Source organism: Furipterus horrens, unplaced genomic scaffold (assembly GCF_987537825.1).
Source record: "Furipterus horrens unplaced genomic scaffold, mFurHor1.1.pri manual_scaffold_8, whole genome shotgun sequence".
Taxonomy (NCBI): Eukaryota; Metazoa; Chordata; class Mammalia; order Chiroptera; family Furipteridae; genus Furipterus; species Furipterus horrens.
Window position 1 is genome coordinate 100,721,438 of NW_028327178.1, and position 26,214 is coordinate 100,747,651.

At 53.4% G+C, this 26,214-nt stretch overlaps 1 protein-coding gene across 1 annotated transcript in view; it reads right to left on the reverse strand.

Annotated features, from left to right (window-relative positions):
* The window catches only part of CDH22 (cadherin 22), a 121,377-nt gene that overhangs the window by 55,190 nt on the left and 39,973 nt on the right, over window positions 1-26,214 (reverse strand). Inside the window, exons 2-3 of the mRNA XM_090286503.1 lie at window positions 13,413-14,073; window positions 4,088-4,382 (exon numbers count right to left, since the gene is read on the reverse strand). Of these exons, the coding sequence (XP_090142629.1) occupies window positions 4,088-4,382; window positions 13,413-13,676 (559 nt within the window). The 5' untranslated portion in view covers window positions 13,677-14,073. The remainder of the gene's footprint in view (window positions 1-4,087; window positions 4,383-13,412; window positions 14,074-26,214) is intronic.

The following is a 26,214-nucleotide window of genomic DNA, read 5'->3' on the forward strand; positions in this document are numbered from 1 at the left end:
AATAAATAATCTGAAAAAATAGTACTCCCCCAACACAGGGTGGGGCAAAACTGGGTTTATAACTGTGAGTATGTGACACACAGTTTATTCTTGTATTATTGTTTATTAATCATTGTATTATTTTCCATATGAACAACTGTAAACCCACTTTTGCCTCACCCTGTATAATTCCCAATTCCCTGTTATTCACAGCACTTACACCCCTGGGTGTATAATATGTTGGCTTGTTTATTTCTTTCCTGTCTCTCTCTCTATAGGTTTCCTAATAATCCCCAATACCTGGAACAGTGCGTGGCACACAGTAGGCACTCAATAAATGCCTGTTGCATGCCCTGACTGGTGTGGTTCAGTGGATTGGGTGTTGTCCCACAAATCAAAAGGTCACTGGTTTGATTCCTGGTCAGGGCACATGCCTGGGTTGTGGGCCAGGTCTATGGTTTGATGTTTCTCTTCCTCTCTTTCTCCTTCCCTCCCCTTCTCTAAAAGTAAGTAAAATCTTTAAGAAAATAAATACCTGTTGCATAAATGAAACTCCCTCAAGGCTCAGAAGAGAGGCAGGGACTTGGCCAAGGTCACGAGGGCAGCCAGGCCTCCTGACCGTCAGCTGCAGAACCTGCTCAGCAGCGTGTGCCCCTCCTTGGAAGCGTGGCTCACCAGGGGCCCCTGGCACACTTCCCTTCCCTTTTAAGCCAGGAGCGGTTTAATTTGAGAGTGCGGCTGCCTTTCATGTCCCAGGCTGCGTCCGTGCTCCCTCTGATCTGCGAAGCTGCCCAGAACCCGTGCCGCTTTTCGGCCCCACCCCCCAGAGCCCAGACCGGGAGGCTCAGTAATTGTGACTGATGTTCAAAGCCGCTTGGAGTCTCCGCAAGCACCCCGGTGTCGAATTTGCTTCCCCTTCAAAAAGTTGCTCCAATGAAATAAACTAATTTAATTTCTGCTTCCTCCCTCCCCCTCCTGGGTTGCCTGGCTTGCCTAAATTGACTTTTTCCTGAGTGGAATGTCAGAGCAAGTGGGCTGGGAGAGGGAGGGGAGGCGGGGTGAGGCTCCTCAGGCCGGTGCTGGGGGCTTCCCTGGGCTTCCTACCTGCTGGGTAACCTTGAACGAGTCCTTGCCCTTCTCTTGGTCTCAGCTTCCCGACCCGTGCCTCAGGGACCCTTGCCACTCCAACAGTCTGGGAGCCAAGCTCAGTGACTTGCTGGGTCACGGACCTGCTATGTGGCTGCGAGCACATTTTCTCCCCTCTGAGCCTCGGCGTTCCCAGCTGTTCACGGGGGATGCTACCATCAGTCCTGCTGCCTCTCAGGGTCGAAGCCTGAGTGAAGTAATAATGGACGAGCCACCCAGGGGCGCCCCTACCCCCCTTAACCATGCGCCTCCGTTCTCCATACAGCAGCAGGGGGCGATGTCTCAAATGCTAGTCTGCCTACGTCCCCCACTTGCTTAAGCCTTCCCAGGCTCCTGGCTTCCCCTCAGGTCCTTCGGATAGGGCTCCTGCTTCCTTCTCCAGCCTCCTTTCTGGTCTTTTTCATGTGGAAACATGCAGGTCAGTTTTGGGTAAAGAGAGACAGGGCCACATCTTAGGCCAGAGTTTGAGTCTAGGAGCAGGGGCTGCTGGTCCTGGGAAGTCAGGGGCTTGAGCCGCCTCTGACTTGCTATGTGACCTTGAACACATCACTGACTCTCTGAGCCTCAGTTTCCCCCATTTGCAAAATTGATTTTGAAGTACTCCTTGGACGCTTAAAGCCCAGGCGGTCTTTGCTACCAACAATTTCCACATTTATGTCTCTAGCCCAGACCTCCCCCACTGAACCTGTATATTGAACTGCCTTTTTCAAGATCTCCACTTGGCTGGCTAATAAGTACTTCCAACTTTGCACGTCTGAAATCAAACTCCTGATTTCCCTCCATCCCTGAAATCTGCTCCTCCCATCTCAGCAAATGGAAACTCCATCTCTTTAATTGTCTAGGTCAAAATCGTGGTAGTCATCCTTGAATTTCCTTCCTTTCACACCCCACATCCAATCCATTAGCAAATGCTTTCAGCTCTACTTTCAAAATCTATCCATAAGTCGACCTCTTTTCAGTACTGTCACTGGTACCACCTTGTTCCCCACCACTATCATTTTCTGCCTAGGTAATTGCAATACTCTCCCCGATGGGCAATCTGTCTCTGCCCTCACTCCCCCTCACCCTCCACCTAATCGTCACGGAACAGCCAGGGGATCCTGTTAAAACTAAGTCAGATCATGTCACTTTCCTGGACAAGCCCATCTGCGGACTTCTCAGCTTCCTCAGCATAAAAGGCAAAGCTCCATGGCTGCAAGATCCAGTTGCCTCTCCACTTCTCCTCAGGGGCTTTGCATATGCTGTTCCCTCTGCCTAGAATGCTCTTCCCCCAGGGCCCTTGTCTTCACACCCTTCAGGTCTCTGCTTCAATGTGATCTCCTCAGAGAAGCCTTCCCAGATCAGAGATCTGTTTGCTTACTTGCTTCCTGAGAGCAGGGAGGCTTGTTTGCTTTTTCATTGCCATGTCCCCAGTGCCTAACACATAGTAGGTCCACATATATATTTCTTAAATGAATGAATGAATACACTCAAATAGACACACAGCATGTCACATGGGCACACAGGCCTTAAAGTGCCATTTGGCTAGCCATGGATGTGCCCACCAGGCATACATGCAGGTGTGTGTGTGCATAAGAGCTGCACCCACATGGACACTGTCATTGCTCCTGTTCTCCCACCATCCCTTTGTGCCCACCCTTCTCTCTGGTCCACTTCCTCCTCATCAGTTCCTGGCTCCTGGGGGAACTGGGGCTGACCGTACTTTCCCCCAAGAACCCAAGTGCCCCTGGTGTCTGTCATGCAGCCATAGAGCCAGAAGCAGTGCCAAGCCCTTGGACACAGTGCACCAACGATGGAACGTGCTTCCTGTCCAGCCTTGCTTAGGCTAACATGGTGGGGAAGGATGGTGGCAGCTACTGGCTTTACCAGGAGCCCCAGCCCAAGTGGGGCCTGCCGGTCAGCCAGCTGTATGCGGGCCCCATGGAGGGAGAGGGGAGATCCATCCAACCTTTAGCTCCAATGTTCCCTGTTGTGTGAATGAGTGAGTGCGGCCGTGTCTGAGGCCTTCTTGCAGATGGGACTTTTGATGTGTGTGCTCCCTTTTCCACATGCCCCCAGTGCCCCTGGGGGATTGCAACATGCACCTGAATCCGTGTCTGGGGACTCAGCCACCTCTGTGAACTTGTGTCCCCAGGTGGCTGGATCTTGGTGTGCTGGGGCTTCCTTGGGGCAGTGAATGAAGCTGTCTGAATGTTGCTGCACCTGGCTGTGCCCAGGCCTGTCTATGGCCACCCTCTGGTGCAGCCTGGGCCCAGGATGGTGATATTTGGTGTGGCTGTTTCCTGTGATCGTGCAGGTGACTGTATATGTATGCTCCGTCTTTGTGAAGGGCTGTTTCCTGGGAGGGGTTGTATGTGGCTCTGTTGGGTGTGAGGCTGTGTGTGGTTGTGTGCTTGGGCCTTGTGTCGGCTGCCCCACTCTGGTTGCTTCCGGTTGTATGTAACTGCGTCCAGGTGTGCCTGCATCTGTGTGAGGGTTGTGGCCAAGGTGGAGTTAACTCTGGTGAAGAGCTGTATCAAGGTGGACAGCTGTGCCTGTGTGTGCGTGGCTGCCCAGATGTTGCCTGTGTGTAGAGCTGTGCCTGAGCGGGGTTGTGTACAGGTGGGCAGCTGAGCTGGTATATGAGGCTGGGCTTGTGTGTGTGACTGCGTGTGGGTGTAAGACCATGTCCGAGTGTATCTCTGTGCCACATGTAGACCCATGTTCATGTGGGGACTGTGCCCATGTATGTGCCTGAGGTTATGTGTATGCCTTTGTTCACGTGTCCAGGACCATACCTGAGCCTGTATGGGCACCTGGGCTCATGCCTGTACCCTCTGCCCTGGGGTAGCAATTCCTGCCTCTCCTGCCCCGCTCCGGAGTATCAGCCACTCCCCCCACAGCAGACACCCCCCTCAGAGTCGGGCAGTTCCCCATTCCCCTCACCCTGGCCCACCCCACCCCCCACGGCCCCGCAGCCCACCTGTGGGTGAGAGCTCGGCCACACTGCCAATGTAGGGGCCGTGCAGGAAGCGGGGCTCACTGTCGTTGATGTCCTGCACCTTGATGATGAACTCCGACTCGGGCTCCAGCAGGCGGTTGGTGGCGCGGTCCCGAGCCTGGGCCCGTAGCGTATAGAAGGTTTTCTGCTCTCGGTCCAGGCGCTCCATGGCATGGATGTCGCCTGTCAGCTCATCAATCAGGAAAATGGTGCCTGCGCCCTCGCCTGAGATGGTGTACTTGATGGCCCCGTCACCCTCATCTGAGTCCGAGTGGATCTGGAGAGGCAGGGAGGCAGAGGGGGTGGAGCTTGGGAGGAAGCTCCTCTCGGCTCCCCTCCTTGAGTCCCACTGGGGGCCAGTTCCTAAGCAAGTCTCTTCTCTGACATACCCATTCTTCAGCAAAAACGTGGAGGCCTAGGGAGCCATGCCGCACCCCAGTCCGGGCCTCACCGGCTGGGAGAGTCCCCCAGGCCTCCACGCCTCTCCCTGCCCCAGCCCTGCCCCTGTCATCTACCTTTCCCTCTGCAGCCGGAACTCTCAGCTCAGAGGCACACCTGAACACGGCTTCTCCTGCCTGTGACTCTTCCATGGCTCCCCACTGCCTTTACAAAGAGGTCCAGAGCCACCTCCACGCCAGTCGGCTCCTCCTCTGAGCCCCCTGTCCATCCTTCTCGGCCCACTGAAAGGCGACTCACCCCGCAGGCTCAGTTCAAATGCCACCTCTTCCCCAAAGCTTTCCAGGATCTCTGTTCCCCATTGCCCTCCAAGACCTCAGCAGTACATCAAGCCATCATTATCCTGTTCAGCTTGTTGGATGGCTGTAGCCAATGCTTCTCAACTTCCTGTGCATGCAAATCACCTGAGGATCTTGTTACAATGTGGATTCCAACTCAGTAGGTCCGGGAATGGGGCCTCGGTTTGCATTTCTAACGAGGTTCCAAGCTGCTGTCCAGTCTCCCTAGGCTCTGAACCCCCAGAGGCCAGGGCTGTGTCTTGCTCATCTCAATATCTGGAGAGCCAGCCTCAGGGCTTGGCGCACGATGGGGACAGGGCAGGGAGGGAGAGAGGAGAGAAGGGAATGCAAATTGAAGGAGCCCTTACTGTGTGCCGGGCACTGTGCTAAGCAATTTACATATTTATCTAGGTCAGGGTTCTTTATTTAAAAGAAAGTACTAGAGTAGGCTTTGCTGCTGATTTTATATATTTTTTTCAGTTTCCTCCTGAGGATTAGAGACGCGGGATGATTTGCTCCATGGAGGAACTGGCCTGATCCACAGCCTGGACTTCTCACTGCAGCCTCCAGCTTCCCAAGAGGAGCCCAGGGGGAGGAAGAGGTGCCACAGCTTGGCCTGGGCTGCGGCAGCAGCTCCCCGCGTGTCCACTGCTCCTCTCTGGGCCTCAGCTGCCTCCTCTGTAACATGTGGCTCACAACCGGACCTTCCTCCTACAGGTGTTGGGGGGTAATTGCATTGAAATCACACAAGGCCCTTAGCCCCTGCCTGGCACCACGTGCCACAGTATTTAACAGCCAGCATGGCAGGGGCATCGTCCACAGAGTGGGACCACAGCAGGGCCCTTCTGGGCCAGGCAGGAACCTTGTGGTTGCTGGAACACAGAGGAGTCTAAGGGGCTGAGGGAGTGGGACAGGGGGCAGGGAGAGACTATTTACTGCAGGTAGGGAGATTTTCCCTATCTCAACAACCGGCACAACCACACCGGCATGTACGAGCTGAAAATCAGCCCTGAGACATAATAAGTGTCCAACAAACGGTAGCTATCGCCCAGTTATATAATTACTAAATGTTGGCTATATATAACTGGGATTTAATTGAGGCACTCGCAGGCTCCAGATCCCAGGCTGTTTGCACTGCACAGAGGTCTCTTGGGCAAGGAACCAGCCAGCAGACTGTTTTTCCAAACAGGAACACCAAAGTCCTTATTGTCCAATGCTCAAATCTCCAAGGCAGCTCTGGGCAGAGCAAAATGCATTCGTGAAAGCCGGTGACCTTGGGCAGGGTCCCTGCTCCTCTCTAAACTCCCAGAGAGATGGAGTGTGAATGAGAGAATCCCCGAGGCCCCTTTCCAGCGGCCAGGGCACCATGTCCCCCCAGCCCATTCACCAGGATAACAGGTGCCAATAGAGTCGTCACAAAGGGAGAGAAAACCCACCCACTGCCATGCAGGAGGAGCCGGGGAATAAATTCTGCTGGTGGAACTTTGTGTCTGAAAGGTGGATTATAGAAGTGCCATTTGGAAGATTGAATGGCCCATAAACATTTTCATATTTCATTAGCCGATTAATGGGCATCTCTCTCTTTTTGGCGAGTCTGCTGATTCTCAGCAGAAATTGCGGGGAGTAAATGGAGGCGTCTGGTGGAACCTTTCTGGGTCCCCGTTCTGTTATAGATTGCCCCAATTAATGCCTGTCCTGGGCTCCACCAAGAAGCCTTCTTCCTGTCCAGTTACTGTTAATAGATTTCTCATAAGTGGCTGGATTGTAAAAACCTCATAACTCAGTTTAATGCCCCCAATAAAATTATCTCAGAACGGCGGCCCTGAATCATTGGCAGTGCTGGGGATGAGGAGACCTGTCTCTCCTGTTTGCTGTTTATGTTTTTCTTCTATGTTTGCCCAGGGGACATGGCCATGGGAGACATGGACCTGTTTCCTCTTAGAGTGCCTGCACCCACTTTCCAGTCTGACCTGGCATCTGCTTACTTCCTCAGCAAACACTTCTGAGCAGTGTGAGGAACACTGGCATACCTCGGAGACATTAGGGGTTCAGTTCCATACACCGCAAAAAGTATTGCAATAAAGCGAGTCGCAATATTTTTTTGCTAGTGGAGAGTCTTGTCTTCAATTTGTAAAAACCCACAAGACCCATGGAGCGCAATTAAACAAGATGTGCCTGCAGTTGTCATTTTGGGAGATGCTTAACAGCTATAATATGAGTATCCATCACTGCCACATGGAACACTATTATTCTTCCATTTCTCAGATGGGAGAACTGAGGCACAGAGAGGGGAAGTCACTTGCTTTGTCACACAGCTACGAGTGGGAAGCCAGCTCCTGATCCCACAACTCACGGAAGTTTTGACCACGTGACCACAGGCTTGTTCATTTTACCTCCCTGAGCTCATTTTCCCACCTGAGAAATCACATCAAGCCTTACCTGGTGCAGGTGAGGACTAAATGTGAACATGTAATGACCTAAATACTCCACAAATGGGTGTTTCCTTCTCTTTCCTCCTCCCGGGTCTCTCTCCTGTTCCTGCAGCTGTGACATTTTAGCTCAGACCCTGGACAGGGGTCACTTGCAAGTGCAGCTTGGGGAGGAGGGAGTGGAACCCAGAGGCGATGTCGTCAATGTTTCTCCAGGAAGAATGACGCAGAAGTCACACTGGGGCCCAGTGGTTACCCGCTGGGGATTGTAGAGTCGGACAGGGCTGGTTGGCCTGGGCAGGAGCTAGGAGCTGAGGATTTGGCCAGGGGTGGGGCTGCTGGCCTGCTCGCCCGAGCCCTGGCTCCAGAATGGAGAGGAAGTGAGTGTGGCGCTCTCTTAGGGGGGACATTGTTCAAGACTTTCAGCTACAAGTGGGGGCTGGAGGACGGTGTTCTCATTTACTGATCACCTACTACATACCAGATATGTGTCGCAGGCCTCCGGGGAAATCTGATTTAATTTCATGGTATACATACGTGTATCCCTGTTTTCCAGGTGAAGAGGCTGAGAGGGGCCCTGCTCTGTTTGATTCCCATGCACGGGTGGTCCCTCTGCAGCCTCTGGGACTATAACCATAGTCCACTTACGATGCTTCTGGCTAAGAGGGACAGAGGAGGAAGGGGTGGGCGGGGGGCAGTCATGGGCTGTACAGCTTGGGGAGAGGCCCGGACATCCGTCATTGGTGGCCTCTTCAATCTGAGCCTCTATTTCATCATCTGGAAAAGGACTTTGAATCACAAATCAGGAAGGTGACAGGCTTTGGCCTCAGAAATGGCTGGGTGACAGCTTCAGCTCTGTCACTGACCTATTGCATAGCCTCAGATAAGAGGCAACCCCTCTCTGAGCCTCAGTTTGCCTCTCTGTAGATCGGGCTGATATTATTTTCCCATAAACTTTCAAGATTCATAAGATCCTATGTGGAGGCTCTTGACACATAATAGGTGCTCAATGCAGATTCACCTCCTCTCCCTTTCCCACCCTAGTCTCAGAAGAATTTGAGGGTCACTCAAATCCTGACCCATTGGAGATAGAGGGGCCATCATCCAATATCTATGTGGAGTCTTTTAAACTCAGCTTGTTTCCTCCTCCAGGAAGCCCTCCCAGATATACTCCCATCTGGTTGAAAAATCTTCACCTTGCTCTGTTGTCCTGTCCCATGCACACTCCCCGGTCACACCTCACTGCTGCACGTTGTATTCCCAGCTGTAATGGGCCTCAGAGGCATGGACTAACTTGGGTTACACTTTTTTCTGAACTCCCCAAGCTTGCCACACACTAGTGCCCTGGCAATGCCTGCAGAGAAGAGACAGGGGGGATGGGAAAGCTGAATGCGTGTGTGTGGGCGTGCGCGCACATGAGAGTGTGAGATTACGAGCTCCCTGAGGACCAGGCAGATAGCTTTGTTTCCATCTCCCCAGCATCCAGCACAGGGCACAGCACCAAACATATTGCACAGATGAATAATGAAATCTACAGCTGTCATTAGAATTCCCCAATGTCTTCTGGGATTTCTGGAAGATCCAGTCACTCTGTTAAATCCCAGGGTTGCATGAGTTAAAGACAGAGGGAGGGGGGTTGGGGGGAGTCACTGGGCACACTTCCAGACTCTGCCAAGACCTCATTGATATCTCATAGTGATCTTAGAAATCAGAGCTTATTCTCTCCCTGTTGTACAGGTTGGCCAACTGAAGCTCAGAGAGGGCCCATATCCTGCCTAATGTCACACAGCTAACAAGAGGCGGCCCCAAGGCCTGTCTGACTCCACGTCCTGGGTTGTCTCTGATGCATCAAGTGTGGGCAGCCCTAGAGGAGACTGTGGCCCCCCAAGCCCCAGCCCTAGATCATAAACAACATGGAAAACACCAGTGAGCCCTTCTCACCCGGGGGGCTGAAACCCAGGATTTATGAGGCCATTAATTACTTCCTCCTAATTAAATAAAAATTAAATGCGAACAGAGGTACGTTTTCCTTATTAAAGACAATTAAACGGACAGAGTGGCAATGCAAATAAAACGAGTCCAGGATTTAAACAGAAACCAAATCAAATAAAAAGCCTCTCCCAGAACAAGGGGTCTGTTCCTGCCCATGCTACTCGTAAACCAGGAGTTCATCAATTTTCTTTAAATATTAGCAACTTAATTAAATCTGCTCTCCTCCCCACTTTAATCCTGTTGTATATCTAAAATAGATCTCACCGCCCACAGGAGTTGGTCATGAGTGCTGACCCCATAATTCTAGCTTAAAAAAAAAAAAAAAAAGAATTAAAAATGCTACAAAATTCACATGCAGCTGACAGAAGCCTCCGGGGAAATTACAGTTCAGAAAAGGGGATTAGTCCCCGCACCCAGACTGTATGGAAATGTCGGGAGGTTGGTCTCGGGGCGGGCCTTGTGCGAAGGTGAGGGTAGAGGTGGGCCGGGCCGCGAAAGGGACAGGACGGCGGAGGGAGCTGCTGGTGTGGGGTCTTTGGTGACAACCTCTTGGCCCAGCGGTTCCTGCGGGTGCTGACAGCAAGGAGCCTGCCGGTGAGTGATGGAGGAGGCGGCTGTGAAATAGGTTACCGCTGGGGCCGGGGTGCACCGGAGATGGTGCTGTTGCTAAGCTACCTTTGGAATTCGACAAGGACAGATGCTCCCTCCCAGTGGCTCCCTGGGGCAGGGGACCCAGAAGCAGTGAATTAACTGAGACCGAGGAGAAGCCCTTTCTCCCTGAAGAGAGAGAGAACCCAGTATAAGTGTGTGCATGTGTGTGTGCGTGTGTGTGTGTGCACAAACAACCAGCTGTACAAAAATGAGATTTGACTAGGAAGGGGACAAATGGGTTTTAAAAGCTCGAGCTCATATTCCTAGAGTGAGGGGTGGGCTAGAGACCACCTCCCTCCCCCCCGCCCCCCACACTTCGTGGTGAAAAACTAGGACATCGGGCAGCCAGGAGGCTTCCAGGATTTAGAGCAGGGTGGGTCATGTCTGTGTGGATGGCATTCGAATGGTGGAAGTACCAGGTGAGACCTATGACAATAAAAGCTAACACCGAGCACGTGCCAGGCGCCCTTCTGCTGACTCACTGAATCCTCATCACAATCCTTTGAGGACGTGCTAGGGACAGCCTCACTCAACAAATAGGGAAACTGAGGCTCAGAGACGTTAGACAGCATGCCCAGGGTCAGAGGTAACAAGCAGCAGAGCTGGGGTTTGAGCCCCGGCCGCCTGGCTCCAGTTGGCCCCCCTCTACCACACACCAGGCCACCTTTCATGAGAAAGTGTGCTTTGGGCAAACGTTTGCAAAGAGACGGGAATGTGTCTTTCCTCAATGCACAGAGCGCTTTTCCGGACGTGGCCTTAAAAGCCGGAGAGGAGGGGCACTGGGTGCTGACGATGAAGGGGGAGGATGACAGAGCTGTGACAGCGGCGGGGATGTTGAGAGAGGTTGCTGTGAGGAGAAAGACCCCTGGGCTGGGCACAATTCTTGCGCCATAGCAGACATTCATTCACAGTAAACTGCACTGGGCCGGGAGCTGGTGGCAAGAGATCTGGTCAATGGGTTGATTCTGTCACCATGTTGCTGGGGCCTTGGCATGATGTTCTCTGCCTCTGGCCTCAGTTTCCCCAGCTTATAGGGAAGAAATTTACTAGGGCCCTCCCATCGCTGACAGGCTATGGTTCTGGGAGATGGGGTGGGCTTCGGCTCGCGCTGCTGAGAGGGTAATGGCTGGATGGACGGAGACAACAGCGGTGAGTCAGCGGTTTCTCGGCTCTTTTCCGCACGTGGGCAGCTGGGGACACCTTCTCAGAGCCCCGCTGCTGGGCAGACCACGGGGCCAGGGTGCTCGAGACCACCACAGCCATTGAGGCAGCTGTGACAGAGTCCTTCCCTGTCTCTCAGGGGTTTTCCAAAGTCCTTCCCCTGGGCCTGGAGGTCTCAGAGAGGTCTGGAGAAATCAGGCTAGGATTGGCCTCCAACACACACAGGTTCAAATCCTGGCCAAGCCAGCTGGCCCCACTATGACTTTGCCCTCCCTGAACCTCGGTTTCCTTGTCTGCAAAAGGGAACAGTGATTTCTATTTTGCAGTTTAAGAGTTAAGTGCTTTATATAGGAATGAGGAGAAAACAAGGAGAAACAAGCAACCAGGCTACTGCAGGCAAAACACTTCGTGTGCTCGGTTTTCTCCTTTAATGCTTTCGCCAGCCCTCGGGAGCGATCTCACTTAGCCCCACTTTTACAGAGGGAGAGACTAAGGTCCAGGGAGGTGAAGGGACTTGGTTAAGGAAGTGTGGCTCATGGGTTAGCAGAACTGGGCCTCCAAGCCAGGTTTGTCTGGCCCCAAAGTATTCTTAGCTACTTCACCATTAGCTATTGTCTAGCTGGGGGGCACTGGTTTCTCCCCCAGGCCCCTCACCCCCTTCTACCAGACCTACCACCTCACTGCCCCGGCTAGGAGTCAGTAGGCTTAGGTTCTGCCGCTAGGTTGCTTGAGCAAGGACGTGAACCTATCTGAGCTCCATCTATGACATCCTCACTTTGCTCAGTTGTGGGGATCAACTTCAGCCATGTGTATGGAGGGGAAAGGAGCCAAGGAGGAGGGATGACTATGTCTAGACAAGATAAAATCTGTGTTTCCTGCCAGGAAAACTGAAAGGTTAATATGAAGGCTTTCTTCCCGTCCTTGTCTGGGGTCCTGATCCCCGAGCCATGAACTGAGCGGCTTGATCGGTCTGATTCTCAGACCCAAACCCCAGCACACAGCACACGGGGAAACTCCAGAGTTGGACTGTCCCCAGCTCTGCTGACCAAACCTTCCTGGAAAGCTGACTGGCTCTAGCAGAAGCCAGAGAACTCTCCCTGGGCTCCACCCTGCTCTTCACACCTTACAAACACCTCTACCTCAACACCTCAACTACTGACAAGTCCCTGGATAAGCTGGGCTCCGTCAGGACTCCAAGTCTTTGCACAGGTTATGGCCTCTTCCCCATTAGGCTGATGAACTCCTACTCGTACAGCAAAACCCAGCTCAGGTGTTCTCTCCTCTATGAACCCAGCCAACAGCTACCATTTATTAAATGCCTGCTCAGTGCCAGGTGCTGACCTGTGAAGTTTCTTATGTACCAGGGTGTCTTTGCCACTCTGGGGAGCCCCCAAATGGCAGAGGGAGGATCTATCTCACTTGCCCCTGCCTCTCCAGCATCACATCCAGGAGAGGCTCAGGGAATGAATGGATGAACAAAAGACCTCAGCTCCTTATACTCCCTAGGGCACAGATCTTCAGCCACATTAACCACCAGAGTTTGAGGAAGTAGCTTTCATTCATTCATTCATTCCTTCATTTAATGAACAGTTTGTGAGCAATGTCTGCATTAGGCACCCAGGGATTTATAGTGAGCAAAGCAAACACAGTCTAAGAGGAAAGACACACATTAAATGCATAATCAAACAAATGCATGCATAATTAAGTGTTATAGAGGAAAGATATGGCACATGGGAGGGCACATGACAGGGAGGGATGGCCACATACAGGGCTCTCCGCTAGCCTGTTGTGGTAGGGACAGCTTCTCTGAGGGAGTGGCAATTGAGCAGAGAGCTGAGTGTGAGTATGAAGTAACCAGCAGGAGCAGGGCAGAGCAGTGGGGGGGGGGGACACCCTAGGCAAAGGGGCTGTGGCAGGAGTCCTTGGGGCATGGGGGTGGGGGGGTCAGTCAGGCAGCACCAGAGCCCTGGGGAAACTCAGAGCCGGGAGCTGGATCTTTGGAGGCAATGGGATGAAATTTGGGTTTGTCTCCAAGTGCGTGGGCAGCTACTGAAGAATTTTAAGCTGGTGCAGAGAGCCGTATGGGACACATCCAGATGCGCAAGTTTGTTTCTGTGTTCTAGGTACCTCCAGCTGCGGGATGGACTGGGCGTACCTACCAGCAGGGCGTGGGGCAGGAGAGGAAACCCGGGGGCCTGACTCTGGCGTCTGCCCCAGGCCAGGGCGGCTGGGACCAGGCACTGGCAGTCACGAGGTCAGGGAACTGGGGTTCCTGGCATCTACAAGTGGGCGTGTCCAGGGTCCTGGGCACGGGAAAGCGGGTGCGGGGTGCCCCTTTACCTTGCCCACGTACAGGGGCTCGGTGCCCGTGTACTCCTCCACCACGAAGAACTGATTCCACACCCAGCCACGCTTCACGCGGCCCGCGCTCAGCGCGCCGTCCTGCAGAGCTCCAGGCACCGCCAGCGTTGGCGTGCCGGCCGCCCACAGGCGTCCCAGTGGCAGGGGCGGCGCTGGCAGCAGCAGCAGCAGCAGCAGCGACAGCAGCAGCGCGGGCGACAGCGCGGCTCCCGCCTGCCCGCGGCCGCCGGGCTGTGGCCTCATGCTTGGCCTGCGCTGGGGCCCAGGAGCACGGGCGGGAGGCACCAGGGAATCGCCGCTGGGGTGGCACCACGGAGCGGCGCCACGTCACATGGTGGCCTCAGCGCAGCCACCGCGGCGCCGCTCCAGACGGGGCACCCGGACAGGCCCGCACCCCTGAACGCCGCCCAGCCGCGGGGGCGCCCGGCTGGAGGGGGAGGGGGCGCGGCCGCACCCCGGGCATGGACAGCCCTGGGGCCTCCGCCCGCGCCCCCCTCGAGCCTCCGCGGCTGGATCACCAGGCGGTGCTTCCGCAGCTCCCGAGTCCGCTGTGCGCCGTGGTCCTTGCGCAGAGGGGCGTTGGTTGGGGCCCGCAGATCCTTGGGTCTTTGAAGGGCTGGTGGCGGTCCAGACCAGGAGCCTGCAGGAGAAACAAGAGAACATCAGAGCAGGTTCTATGTGAGAACAGGGCGGTTGAGCCTGTATTTTGACGGTAGTTACTAATTAAACACCTACTGTGTGCCTGGCACTGTGCAGGGTGGGGCAAACCCAATGCGACAGTGACCCATCATGGTCCCTGCCTCCTTGGGACCATAGTGAAGCAGTCCTGCCTCCTCCCCCACACCCGCAGCCCTGAATCCTTCCTTTCAACTCCCATTACACACCTCTCCTCTCCCACCCTCTCCCAGCCCCTCACCCAGCTCCTTCTCGGGTCCTCCACCAGGCTTCAGCCCACAGGAGCAGGGATCTTGTGAGCTGCTTCCTCTCCCTGCCCCTGGTGGGTGGACAGTCTCTATAGCCCACCCCACCCACCCCAGAGAAGGAGCAGGTCTTCAAGAGCTTCCGGGACTTAGGCGTCCTGGGTGCACAGAGCCCAGCACCCAGTTTGGCTCCTACCACCCATGTCGTGTCCTCCCACAGCAGCACAGAGAGCCGTTCTGTCCAAAACAGAAGCCCAGGGAAGGCCCTTGGATCTCATGCTTGTCCCTCCACAGCCTCTTTCAGGGGTGGGGCCCCCAAGTTCCAGAGGGCCTTGCTTGGAGGTGCCCCGTGTGACTTTGGGCAGGGTCCCAGCACCTCTTAACTTACCTTTGGTGTCTCCACATTCCCCCAGAAAACCTCCCTTTCTCAGAGTCTAAGACACCCCTCCTCCCCCTTCCTGGACCAGCACGCAGTTCCCAGATCAATCCATCTCTCTCCTTCCCTCCCCTCCATAAGATCCTGCTTTCGGCAAGAAAGGATCTGAGGGACTAACTCCTACTCAAGCAATAATGATGAATAATGGCTTAATGTGGGTGTTTACAGGGGACAGCAACGCTGCTTTCACGGCGGAATTTCAGGCACTGGGAACAATGAAGGGAGGTGAGGGGCTCAATCCCCACTCCTCCTCTCCCCAAGCCCGTTCAGCTCACTTCAACAATGTAGTTCCTTTGAGTTTTGACTCTGTGCCCGTTTTGGGCAGGATGCTAGGACAGAGATACAGAAGTTTGGTTTAGTGCAGGCAGGGGCGGGGAACAAGACCCCCAATAACAACTGAAATGCCAGGTGGCAAGTGATCGAAGCTGTCATTGGGAGCACAACCTGAGACTTACAGGGCTCAGGGGCGGGAGTACACACAGGTGTCTGGAAGAGGTAGGTGGATGGGAGGGAATCAGGGCTACTTCTTAGAGGAGGGGGCATGTAAGCAGGTGGGAAGAAAGGGCTGGGCATTCCAGCAGAGGAGTGTGTAGGCAGGCTGGGGGTGGTCTGGCTAGTTTGGGGAGTTAGGTTGGGACTATGAGGTGTGTGGCTGGCTGGGCAAATGATGTGGGAGGGGATTGCCCTGGCCCCAGCCACATAGCCGCGTTCTTCTGTGGACAAAGAAAGTGGCTGGAATTGGGGGCGCAGAAGCAATGCAGACCACCTCCTTCCACTGGATGCCACAATGGACAGTTCTCTTGCCTTCATTTTATCTCACTAACTCATGTTGAGTCACAAGTGAAAGTTGGGACTCTTTTTGGCTGGACGACTCAGTGCTCTTTCCCAGTAGTGGCTCCAGAATTTCTTTATGGAAGGGGTTTTGGGGTAGGAGGGCATCTGTTGGAAGGGGAGAGGGTTAGCCTGCATTTCAGGGCAATGACAATGAGAAGACACTGAGTGTCCACAGGGAAGAATGAGGAGAGGAGTTCCTGAGCATCCTGCTCCCTCTTCCCTCCAGGCCCCTAAACTAATGGGGGCCCAGCCACCCGTGACTCTGCTGTGAACATCCTCAGCACCCTTCTCTCACCCTGTCACCCACTCTTTGGGGCCTGGGCATGATGGTAGAGCCAAGGGATGTTGGCAGGCCCCTCCCCCACCTTGGTGGCCCTGATCGAAATCCCAGAGCTGAGCTGCTGCCTCTGGGGATCGGCTTTGATTCTCCACATTATGGCCTGGGCTGGTTGTAATGAGGCTGGAGTTATGGGTGAGGAGGAGGCGCTGCTCCGGAGCCTTCATTTCCTGGAGCTTATGACTTCCCTGCGTGCAGCAGGAACCGCTCCCCTGACTCTGTCAGGCAGTTCCAGGGCCCATCACAGCCCTGCAGGGATGCAGAAGGGAGGGGCAGTGGGGGGTACACAGGAGGTAGAAACAAGAGGAGACCCCCTTCCAGTGTTTGCAGGTACCCATTGTTGCTCTCACTAAGATTCAATCATTCATTCATTCATCAAACATTAGCATCTTCTACAAGTAGGAAGACAGAAATGCATTTCATTAATTCATTCAACATTCTTTAAAAATAATTTCTCTGCGTAAGACAGCAAGATGAAATAAGCTTTATATCAGGAGAGAGACACATTTCTTCTGGTTATTCATTTATTCTTTCTTCAAATATTTACCAGCATCTCCCTGATGCCAGCCACTGTGCTGGGCACTGGGGACAAAGCAAAATAAAGTCCTGGCCCTCATGGAGCTGAGCTTCTGGTAATAAAGAAATGAAATCTACAATATAATTTCAGGGAGTAATAAGTGTTAAGAAGCAACATAAAGCAGGGAAAGGGGAGGAGGAGAATGATGAAAGGGCTGTGGTGTTATAGATAGCGTATCAGGGAGGACCTCTCAGAGGAGGTGACATTTGGCAGATCTGGAAGGATGAGAAGGAGCTGGGCACTAAATGGTCCCACACACAGAAAGAACAGCATAGGCAAAGGTCCAGAGGCTGGAACAAGCCAAGGAATAGCACGGAGGCCACTGTGGCTGGTACAGAGCAAGGGGGTAACTGAAGATGAGGCAGGAGAGAGGCATCTGGGCCAGATCAGGCAGGATGTGGAGGGGGAAAAGCAGTTTCCATTTCATTCTGAGTGTTTAGAGAAGTCCTTGGAGGAATTTTGTACAATCAAAACCGCAGGAGGCTGAAATGGTACACAGCCATCAAGGTCTTTCATGATGCGAGTCCTTAACTTCCGAGGGCCAAGCACAGAGGCTTGCAGAGTAGGGACAGCATCACGGAGAAGGTGACACTTGAAGGGAAAGCACAGAAAGGATTTGCACGTGTGGAATTTGGGGTGCTGGGGAGGAGGGGAGCTCTCTGTGGAAGGGCTGCCTGGGGCACAAGCTTGAGGTCCACTCCCACCACAGAAAGGATGTTGTCCGAGCTTGCATAGCACCCTTGGTGATGGAGCAAAGCCTCAAACCCAGGATGGAATTCCCCACGGTGCAGGGAACCTTTGGGGAATGAGGAAAGGCACCTTTCGGAGAGAATGTAGCCCGGTGCCAGGGGGACAGGCTTGGCAGGGTAAGGGTGGCCTGCCCCTTGGCTGGGCACCCGAGTACAGGGTATGTCCTGCCCTCACAGCCCCCATCTCTCTTTCCCACTGGGGCTTTCATACCTCAGCCCACCAGGTCCTCCCTCAGGCATGTTGGCCAGGTTTCCTGGCTGTTTGCCCACGCTTTACCGCTCTGCACAGCTCTGCCGCAGACTCTTTGGCCTCCTCTCTCCCTCCCTTCCTCCCTTCCCTGCCCCAGCTGCTTTCCTGAGTGAGTGTCAATGACAGGACCCTGTCCTGGCATTCAGAGTTGTTCAGGGGAGGCAGCTGCAGAGCCCAGGGGCTACTTTTGGCTCTGCCTGGGCCTCGCCATGAGATCTGGGCATGTAGGAGGCCTTCTCTGGGCCGCAGGTCTCAACCTACCACACAGTTGTTTAATCCCAAATGGGATTAAAAACCAAGCCCCAGCTAAAGCCAATAAATGTAGTTTTGCCCTGTCCAGTCTGCAGCCTCAACTCCTATAATCTGTGTGCTGTCAGGCCCACCTATATGCACATGGTTCCTATGTGTGTGTTGGGGTGTACCTGCAATCACCATTGTCAGCACGTGTGTGTGTGAGCACATGTGTCTGGGGCACATTCATTCATTCCACAGATATTTGTGAGTTTCCACTCTGCTGTTCTAGGCACAGTGAAAAGAAACAGGTAGAGTCCTTGACCTTGGAATCCAGAGGGGCTCACAGACAATAAACAAATAACATGTCAGTGGATGCTGAGTGCTATGGAGAAAAACAAAGCGGGGTAGGGGGCATAGGAAATGCTGGGGTGGGGGAGGATTTGCTCTCCCTCTGTCAATCAGCTATTATAAGTGGTGATTTATACAAGGTGGTCAGAGAAGGCATCATGGTTAAGACAACATCTGAACAGAGACTTGGAGTGAGGGAAAAAGGGAACTGTGCACATAGCTGGGGGAAGAGTGGTCCAGGCTGAGGGAACAGCAAGTGCAAAGGCCCTGAGGTCAGCAAATGTTTGGTGTGCAGGAGAAACAGCAAGGAGCACAGTGTTGCTGAAGTGGAATGAGTGCAGGGGGCAGCAGATGAGGTCAGAGAGGTGGAGGTGGGTGTCAGAGTCTGCAGGGTCTCCTCTGTTTTGTTTTGTTCTGCAAGTGACATGGGATCCCTAAGAGGGTTTGACATGATCTGATTTCTGTTTTAAAAGATCACTTTGGCTGGTTATTGTGTTCAAAATAGAGGGAGGCTGGGGCTGGGTGGGGACTAGGGAGTTATTTCAATAATTCAGGCGAGAAGTAATGGTGACTTAGATCAAGTTGGATCAGTGGAGGTGCTGAGAAATGAGGCTGAACTGAAGGACATGTTGATGGATCAGAAATGACCATGCCTGCAGCTGGAGCAACGGGAATGACAGGGCTTCCTTTTACGCAGCTGAAGACAGCCATGGGCAGAGCAGATTGGAGAAGATCAGGGACTTTTTTGGTCGTGTTACAATCAAGTTTCGGACATGCTACATCCAAATGCCTGTTAGGCACCCACTGCAGATGTTGAGCAGGCAACGGTACCTACAGTCAGAAGCTCAAGGGTGAGGTCCTGGTTGCAGATGCACACGTGGGGACTTGGATCATATTCAGAGCTGAGACTGGATGAGCTCACCAAGGGGAGCGTGGATGGAGAAGACGTGCCTAATCTCAACTAATAGAGATGGAGGAGGTGAGGAGGAAAGAGGGAAGGGGACTGAAAAAGATAGAAGAGGGGAGGGGAGGGAGGAGGGAGGGTTACCCTGGAAGCCAGCAGCAGACAGAGCTGTAAGGACAGGGTCCTCAGCCGTGTTGAATGAGTGACCGAGTGTCCAGCTTTGCCTGGGACAGTTCCATTTTGCATCTGTTGTCCTGGCATAATTATTAATAGTGTCCCACCCCCTTTTACTCCCCGTTTGGATGACAAATGATATGGTCAGCCTCCTGAGACATCAAGGCAGGTGTGGACTTAGAGCTGACCACTGGATTTAGCAACACGGAGGTGGCCGGTGGCCATGACGGACGCTACTTTGGTGGAGTGGTTTGTGTGCCACTCTGACTGTGGAGGGATCAAGAGAGGCTGGGAGGACAGTGGGCGGAGACCGTGTGGGGGTGGGTGAGAGGCCTTCTGGGGATTAGTGAGCGTTTGTTTTGCCTGCTTGCCTGGCTCCTCCCTCTACCTGGCAGGGAGGGCTCGGGACTGAGGCTCGGGACATGCATTGGTGTCCCAGGAATGCCACCAGGCCAGCTCCAGCTGTATTAGAGGAGTCAGCAAGACCCCACCTCTGAACTCCTTCCTCTACCCTCCTCGTGGCTCCTGCCTCAGGGCTTGTCCAGACTTACCCATACATGCCTAGGCTGTGACAGAGCTGCCACCATTCACCAAGGACCACTGGCCCCTGAGTCCCCAAGGAGAGCAAGTTCAGCTGAGCCTCCATGCTTCTGCCTGAAGCTATGAGTTTCTCTAGTGGGTCTGGGAGGAAGGGATCAGAACCCCGTCCCCATTCTGGGGTGTGCTCTCCTGCTTCCCAGCTCCCTCGCAGCCCCAGGGGAGAATTCCCTGCTGCCTCAGTCTTCAGGAAGTCCTCGATGACCTGCTGTGCTCTGGGTCCCACTGAGGCTCTGTTGTTCTGGTGGGTACCCAGAGTGGGCAGGGACAATCTGGGAAATGTCCAACAACTCAGCATGGAAGCCAGCCCCCGTGATGGCAGAAGCAGCCTTGGGGAGGCTCCCGGCTGAGCCAGGCATCACCCCTTTGGGTGCTGGAACATGGGGAGGACAAGTCTGGCAGGGTTGGGTGGACTTCAGGGCCCTGGGGCAGCAGCTCCTTAGCAGCTAGGGATGATGCATTTCCATAGGCACGGCAGCCAGGCCAAGTGTAAGCGCTGCTGCACAGCTGAGGAAGCAGGCCAGATGTGACCCCTGCTCTCAAGGTGCTCACAGCCTAGGCAGAGACATTCATTCACACACTCTTTCTTTCCACAGACCCTTACAGAGCACCCACTCTGGGCCAGACAAGGTGTTAGATACTCGGGGTTACGAAGACATAAAGACATAATCCCTCCCTCTAGGAGCTCACTATCTAGAGAGTGGCAACATTCATTTAGGATTTACAGCACACCTGATGCATGCCATTTACTCATTTATCTATTCAATTAACATTTATTGAACTCCTACTGTGTGCCAAGCCCTGTGCTGGGCCCTTGGCAGGTTGGTGTTTTAATAAGCCAAGGTCCCTGCCCTGTTCTTAACAGGCTTATGGCCAAGTCACCAGATGCTAATGAGAGAAACCTCTGCAGTCACTCATTTAGCCTGTGAGCCAACATCTGGTGAACACCTACGATGTGCCAGGCCCTTTGAATTAAATGTATATACCCACAGATGAATGGAAAAAGCCGATATATAAAAACAAACTAACTACCATAAAGCATGAACACATGAAAAGTACAAGAATACCATGCACAAACATAAAGGCTCAGAGGAGCTCATGTCTAGCTAGGTAACCGTGGTGGGCTGCGTGGAAGAGGAGCATAGGAGGTGATCCTTGAAAGGTGAGGAGAATTTGAACATGGGGAGATGAGGTGGGGAGTTACATGAAGGAAGCAGAGTATGAGCAGAGGAAACCCCAGGGTATGCACAGGAGACACTGAAGAGTGCATGCAGCCTGACTGTTTTATGGAGTGTAAACAGGAGTGATGGGAAATATAAAAGATGTAAACAGCCAATTCATTCCCCCATCCTTCTTTCATGTGTCAGTTAATCCCACCGCATTTTGGTCGTGTGTTCAGCCCCTCCCCTGTAAAGTAAAGAGGTTAGTCCAAACCAGTAAGAGCCATGGCCCCTCTCCCCTCCATGACTGGTTTAGAAAGTATCATGTGACACAGTTCTGGTCAATGAAATATAAAAGGACACTTGTTGCAGAGCTTCCGGGTAAGATTTTTACTTTTTAAAACAGGATGCCTTGAGGAAAACTTTTTGTTTGTTGCATGTGTGAGGAGTGATGGCTGGAGCTACAGCAGCCATTTGGGAACAATGAGGGGAGCCCCTTCAAGATGCCAAAGGAACGTACTAAGAAAAGATGACACCATCTGTGTTCTTGATGATGCTGTTGAGGAACTGAAATTATCCACTCTGGGCCTGGATGATTCAGTTCCAGCCCCCACTTCCCACAGACTCTTATTCTCTTTCCTCTAAATGGCCTCAGCCCTGGCTGGGTCTTCCCCTGGGGCCTGGTGTCATCTGGGACAGCAGGCTTTTGGGGGACCGAGACCATGCCTATTTCTTCTTCCATCTCTCCCCGCTCCTTCCCACAAGTACCTGGCAGAGGCAAGCACAGAGCTGGGGCCTGCGAGGGACTCAGGTCAGGCCTGCCTCTGACAGATTTAGGGAGCTGCTTGGGCAACATGACTTTCCTTCTCACTGGGAAGCCGCCAGCCTTACTGCTCCGCTGGGGCCCTGTCTATGCTCTGGCATCACCGCCACTGCCCGCACCGTGTCCTTCCAGAGTCTTGGCTGAATGGCCAGTGTGTCCTGTCTTGATTTCTCAGTGCCCTGGTACCACTGCTGCCAAGGCTGTGTGACTGCCAACTCAGTGGCTCCAGGCCCTCCTTTGTCATCTGGCTGTCTCCCTGGGGACAAAGGAAGGGCTTCTTACCCTATCCATCCCACATTTGTTTCCCAGCCTCTCTCTGCCAAGACCAAGAAGACAGGCTGGGTCCAGGAACCGCCAGGGAGGGCAAAGCAGGAGAGACTTTATGGTGGAGCCTGGGACTTCTCATCCCCACCTCCTGCAACGTTCCTGATAATCTTCCTAGCTTGTATCTCCGGGGCAGAATTTAACATTCAGGGGACCTAAGATCATGGGATGGGGTCCAACATCAGACCAGGGTTCGAGTCTAAGTTCATTGTTTGACTATATGTATGATCTTGGGAACTGGCTCCGTTTCTCTGAGCCTCAGTTTTCTCATCTGAACAATGGGAATAACAGTGCTTACCTCTTAGGGCCAATGTGAGAACGAAAGGAGGTGATGCATGTGAAGGGATCTTTAGTGTTTGGCCATAAATGTTAGCTGCCGGAATGATAATGACTGTTGTTGTTACCACTATTTCTCATCACAAATACTACTGGGTACTATGTACAAAGTATTTTGACCAGGTAAAAGGGGCTCATAGATATTTATCTACTCAGTCACTGATTAATTCACACGTGCATTTAACAACTGTTATGAGCGGCACCCCATCCCAGGAAGAGCGGAAGCTCATACAGGGCTTGCCCTGTGGGTGCCTCCTGCTCTGGTGCTAAGCTGGTACCCAGGGGAAGGGTGAGGCAGGAAGAGGCAGTTCATCTGTTTGTCCATTCCTTCGTCTGGTCCCTCCGTCCTCCCTGCACACTGGCTTGACATGTACATGTCCTGTGTCCACGCTCACATGGCTCCCAGGTCTGCCAATGGGAGCTGTGCCTGGCAGTCTGGCTCCCGTCTGCCCCGTCTGGGTCCCGAGGACATTGTGCCTGCTGGCTCCTGAGCCCACAGTTCTCTGTGCTTGGCTGCTGCCTTCTCCCCAGGGAAGAATTATTTCTATCAGCTCAGTGCTCTCCCTCTAGGCAACAATAGACCCCAGTGTGATGCGGGAGCCGTTGAGCTATGGCGGGATGCTGGGCAGAGGCACCTGTCTCTGCTCGCCTCCCGTTGCCCCGCCCCGACGTGGAAGGCACAAGAGAGCAGGCCAGTTACAGCCTCGGCGTGCCTCAGTGTGCATGAGCACGTGTGTGCCTGAGCACATGTGTGCATTTGCATCACTAGTGATGTGTTTAGGGGCAGCACACACATGCACTCTATTCCAGCACCTAGAATGACTCCCTGCACGTCGTAGACCCTCTAAGTGTAGAGTGGGAATCTGCCTGGGGGCCTGTTCCGTATGTGCTTCTGGAGTTTCCATCTCCAAGAGTGTTTGTGCGTGGGGTCAGGATATGTATGCCAAAGCTCTGGGTTTGGTAGCTGGACCACTATCCAGGGATGCAAAGGTGGAAGGTCAGGGGAGAGGGGATGAGCAGAGGTGGGCCATACGCACCCCATATACACGGTTACCCCATCTGCAAAGGCTGGTCCAAGGCTCCCAATCCTGCCCCCATCTATGCTAAGCATGCTGCCATGTGTGCCTTCATGAAGCCCGGCTCACTCTAGAATGTTCTCCTATTTAAAATCTTCCCCTGCTCCCTTTCACCTTTAAGATAAAGTCCAGACTTGGGCCTGGCATTCCTTAGCTACCATTCATAACAACACGCTGTGTTTCATGCTCAGTGACTCCACACACAGTAGTGTTTTAGATGAGGAAACGGAGGCACAAAGCATTCACGTGACGTGGTCAAGGTCACACAACTAGTATGTTGTGGAGCCAGGATTTGAACCCTGGGTTGTGGGTTCCAAAGCCTGTACTTTTATCCACTACCCACGTGGCTACTCAAGACCCTGTGAGATGTGGGCCTGCCCATTGCACGTTATTGTCACTGCACCTTCTCTTGGACCCGTGTCTCCAGGCAGATGAAACGTCCCCACTGTCAACAGTCACTGTTGACTGTGTTCATGCCTCTGGGCCTTTGCCTCTGCTGTTCCCTCTGCCAAGAATGCCCTTCTCCCACATCACCCCAACTTCAACTCCAGCCCTCCCCTCAGGACGCAGGCCAACTGCTCTCCCCTCCCTGGAGTCTCACAGCCTCCTCTCCTGACCCCAAGGAGCTCACTCATCTGAGTCATGGCTGAAAACCAGGGTTTCCCTTGGCTTGGTCTTGGTGTCCTGACCACGGACTGTGAGCACCTCTGCGCCGCCCTCTGCCCTTCAGCTCACATGCCCGTGCCATGCTCAGGGTGGGCATTACTGAATGCAGAGGGACAGGCGAAAGGATGGATGGGTGGATGAACGAGGGGCAAGTGGTGGAGTTGCCTGGTTACTGCCACACCACCTTTCCCTGGAAATGCCTTTCTGTGGTACCGTTTCCTCCTGCTTGTTCCATTTATTGATTCATCAAATATTTACCCAGCCCCTCCTATACGCCGGCACTGTGCTGGAGCCTGAGGATGTAGGATGGGGCACATCAAAGTCCCTGCCCCCAAGGCCTTCCATTCTGTGTGTGCGCACAGGGGAATACATTTATTAACCCAATCATATCACAGGTAAGCGTACGATGACCAACTGGGTTAAGTTCCACAAAGAGAAAGTACAGGAGACGCCAGACTTAGCAGGAGACACACCCTCACTAGGGATGGATGGGTGTGGTCAGTGAGGGGCAAGTTCCTGAGAAAAGGCTTTTGAGCTGAAGGTAAGAGAATGTGCAAAGTCACACCCGGGGGGCTGCAAGTTCAGGGGCCGGAGCACAGAGAGTGAGGGGGAGCGACTGCTTATGGAGGGGCTTAAAGAGTTCAGATTTCTGCTCCAGAGCAGTGGGAAGGCGCTGCAGGGTTTTTAGCAAAGGAGATGTCAACAGATTTGCATTTTTAAGGAGATGACCGCGCTTGCCACTTAAAGAAAAAATGGTGACGTGCAGGACTGGAAGCAGGGGACCCTGGTCGAGAGATAGTGGTGGTGGCTCAGACCAAGGGAGGCCATCGTGGGATGGAGAAAAGGTGACAGATGTGATATATTTAGGAAGCAAAGTGGACAGGACTTGGTGATGAATCAGTCGCAGGGAATGAGAGGGCGCACCATCAGGAATGACTCCCCGGTTTTGGTTTTGGTTTTCGCTGACATGTATTGATCACCTAGTAAGCGCCAGGCACTGTTCTATCGCCGTATGTGCACCACCTTGCTTATTCCTCACAATTCTAACCCTACAAGGTAAGTGAGCGCCACCCCCTTCACGATTTCATTTCACTCAGGTAAGAATGCTGGGGTAATGGGACGCCGTGGGGTTTGTCCCGAGCTTTGTTCCTTTGGGGAGCAGCCTTGGCAGATCCAAGGACTAGAGGACGAGAAAAGGGAGGCAGGTTGCATCTATTGAGCTGATTCTGAGTCAGTGAGAATAATGATACCATTTATAGTGCTTTTACCGTGTGCCAGGCATGGTGCCATCCAATTAGCTAATAATAAGAGGTAACACTTAGTTCCATGTAGGGCACTTTATATCAAAGATCTGATCGAATTCTCACAATGGCTCTTTCAAGTTTCTATTACAGCAGAAGGGACAGTGGCTCAGAGAGGTTGCGGTACTTGCCCAAGGTCACACAGCCAGTTAGAGGTGGATCTGAAATCCAAACAGGCTGTGGCAGGAGGAGGGAAATGAGGATAAGCAAAGCGGGGCTCAGTGGCTGCTTGGAAGGAAGGAAAGGTCTGCATCTGGCTGTGAGCATGAACCATGTCGCTTCCGCAACACCGCTGGACACTGCCTACTCTGGGCATGAGTCCCTACTCAAGGCCTGACCTCGCACGCAAGTTAGGAACACACACATGTAGGCACACTTGCACACACACACGCGAGTGCGCGCGCGCAATGAATGCACAACCCTTGGCTGCCGCTGCTCACCTGCCCAGGGGTGGCCCAGTTGGAACCCTCCACCCCACGTGCCCCCAGCCTGTACCTGTCTTCCTGCCCTGCCCCCACCCTGCCTGCCTGCTGGAGCCGCAGGCAGAGCCCGCTGTACATCATGTTGACAGTAGAAATTACATCCGGAGCTGCTGTTTTACACCGCACCCTGTCAGAACTCACCGCAGCCCAGTGATCAGGACAAATTGAATACCATCCTGGCCGTGTCAATATTTATTCCATTTTACAAACGTGGCCGAATGGGGGGCAGGGCCAGCTGTGTTGCCAGCCAAGC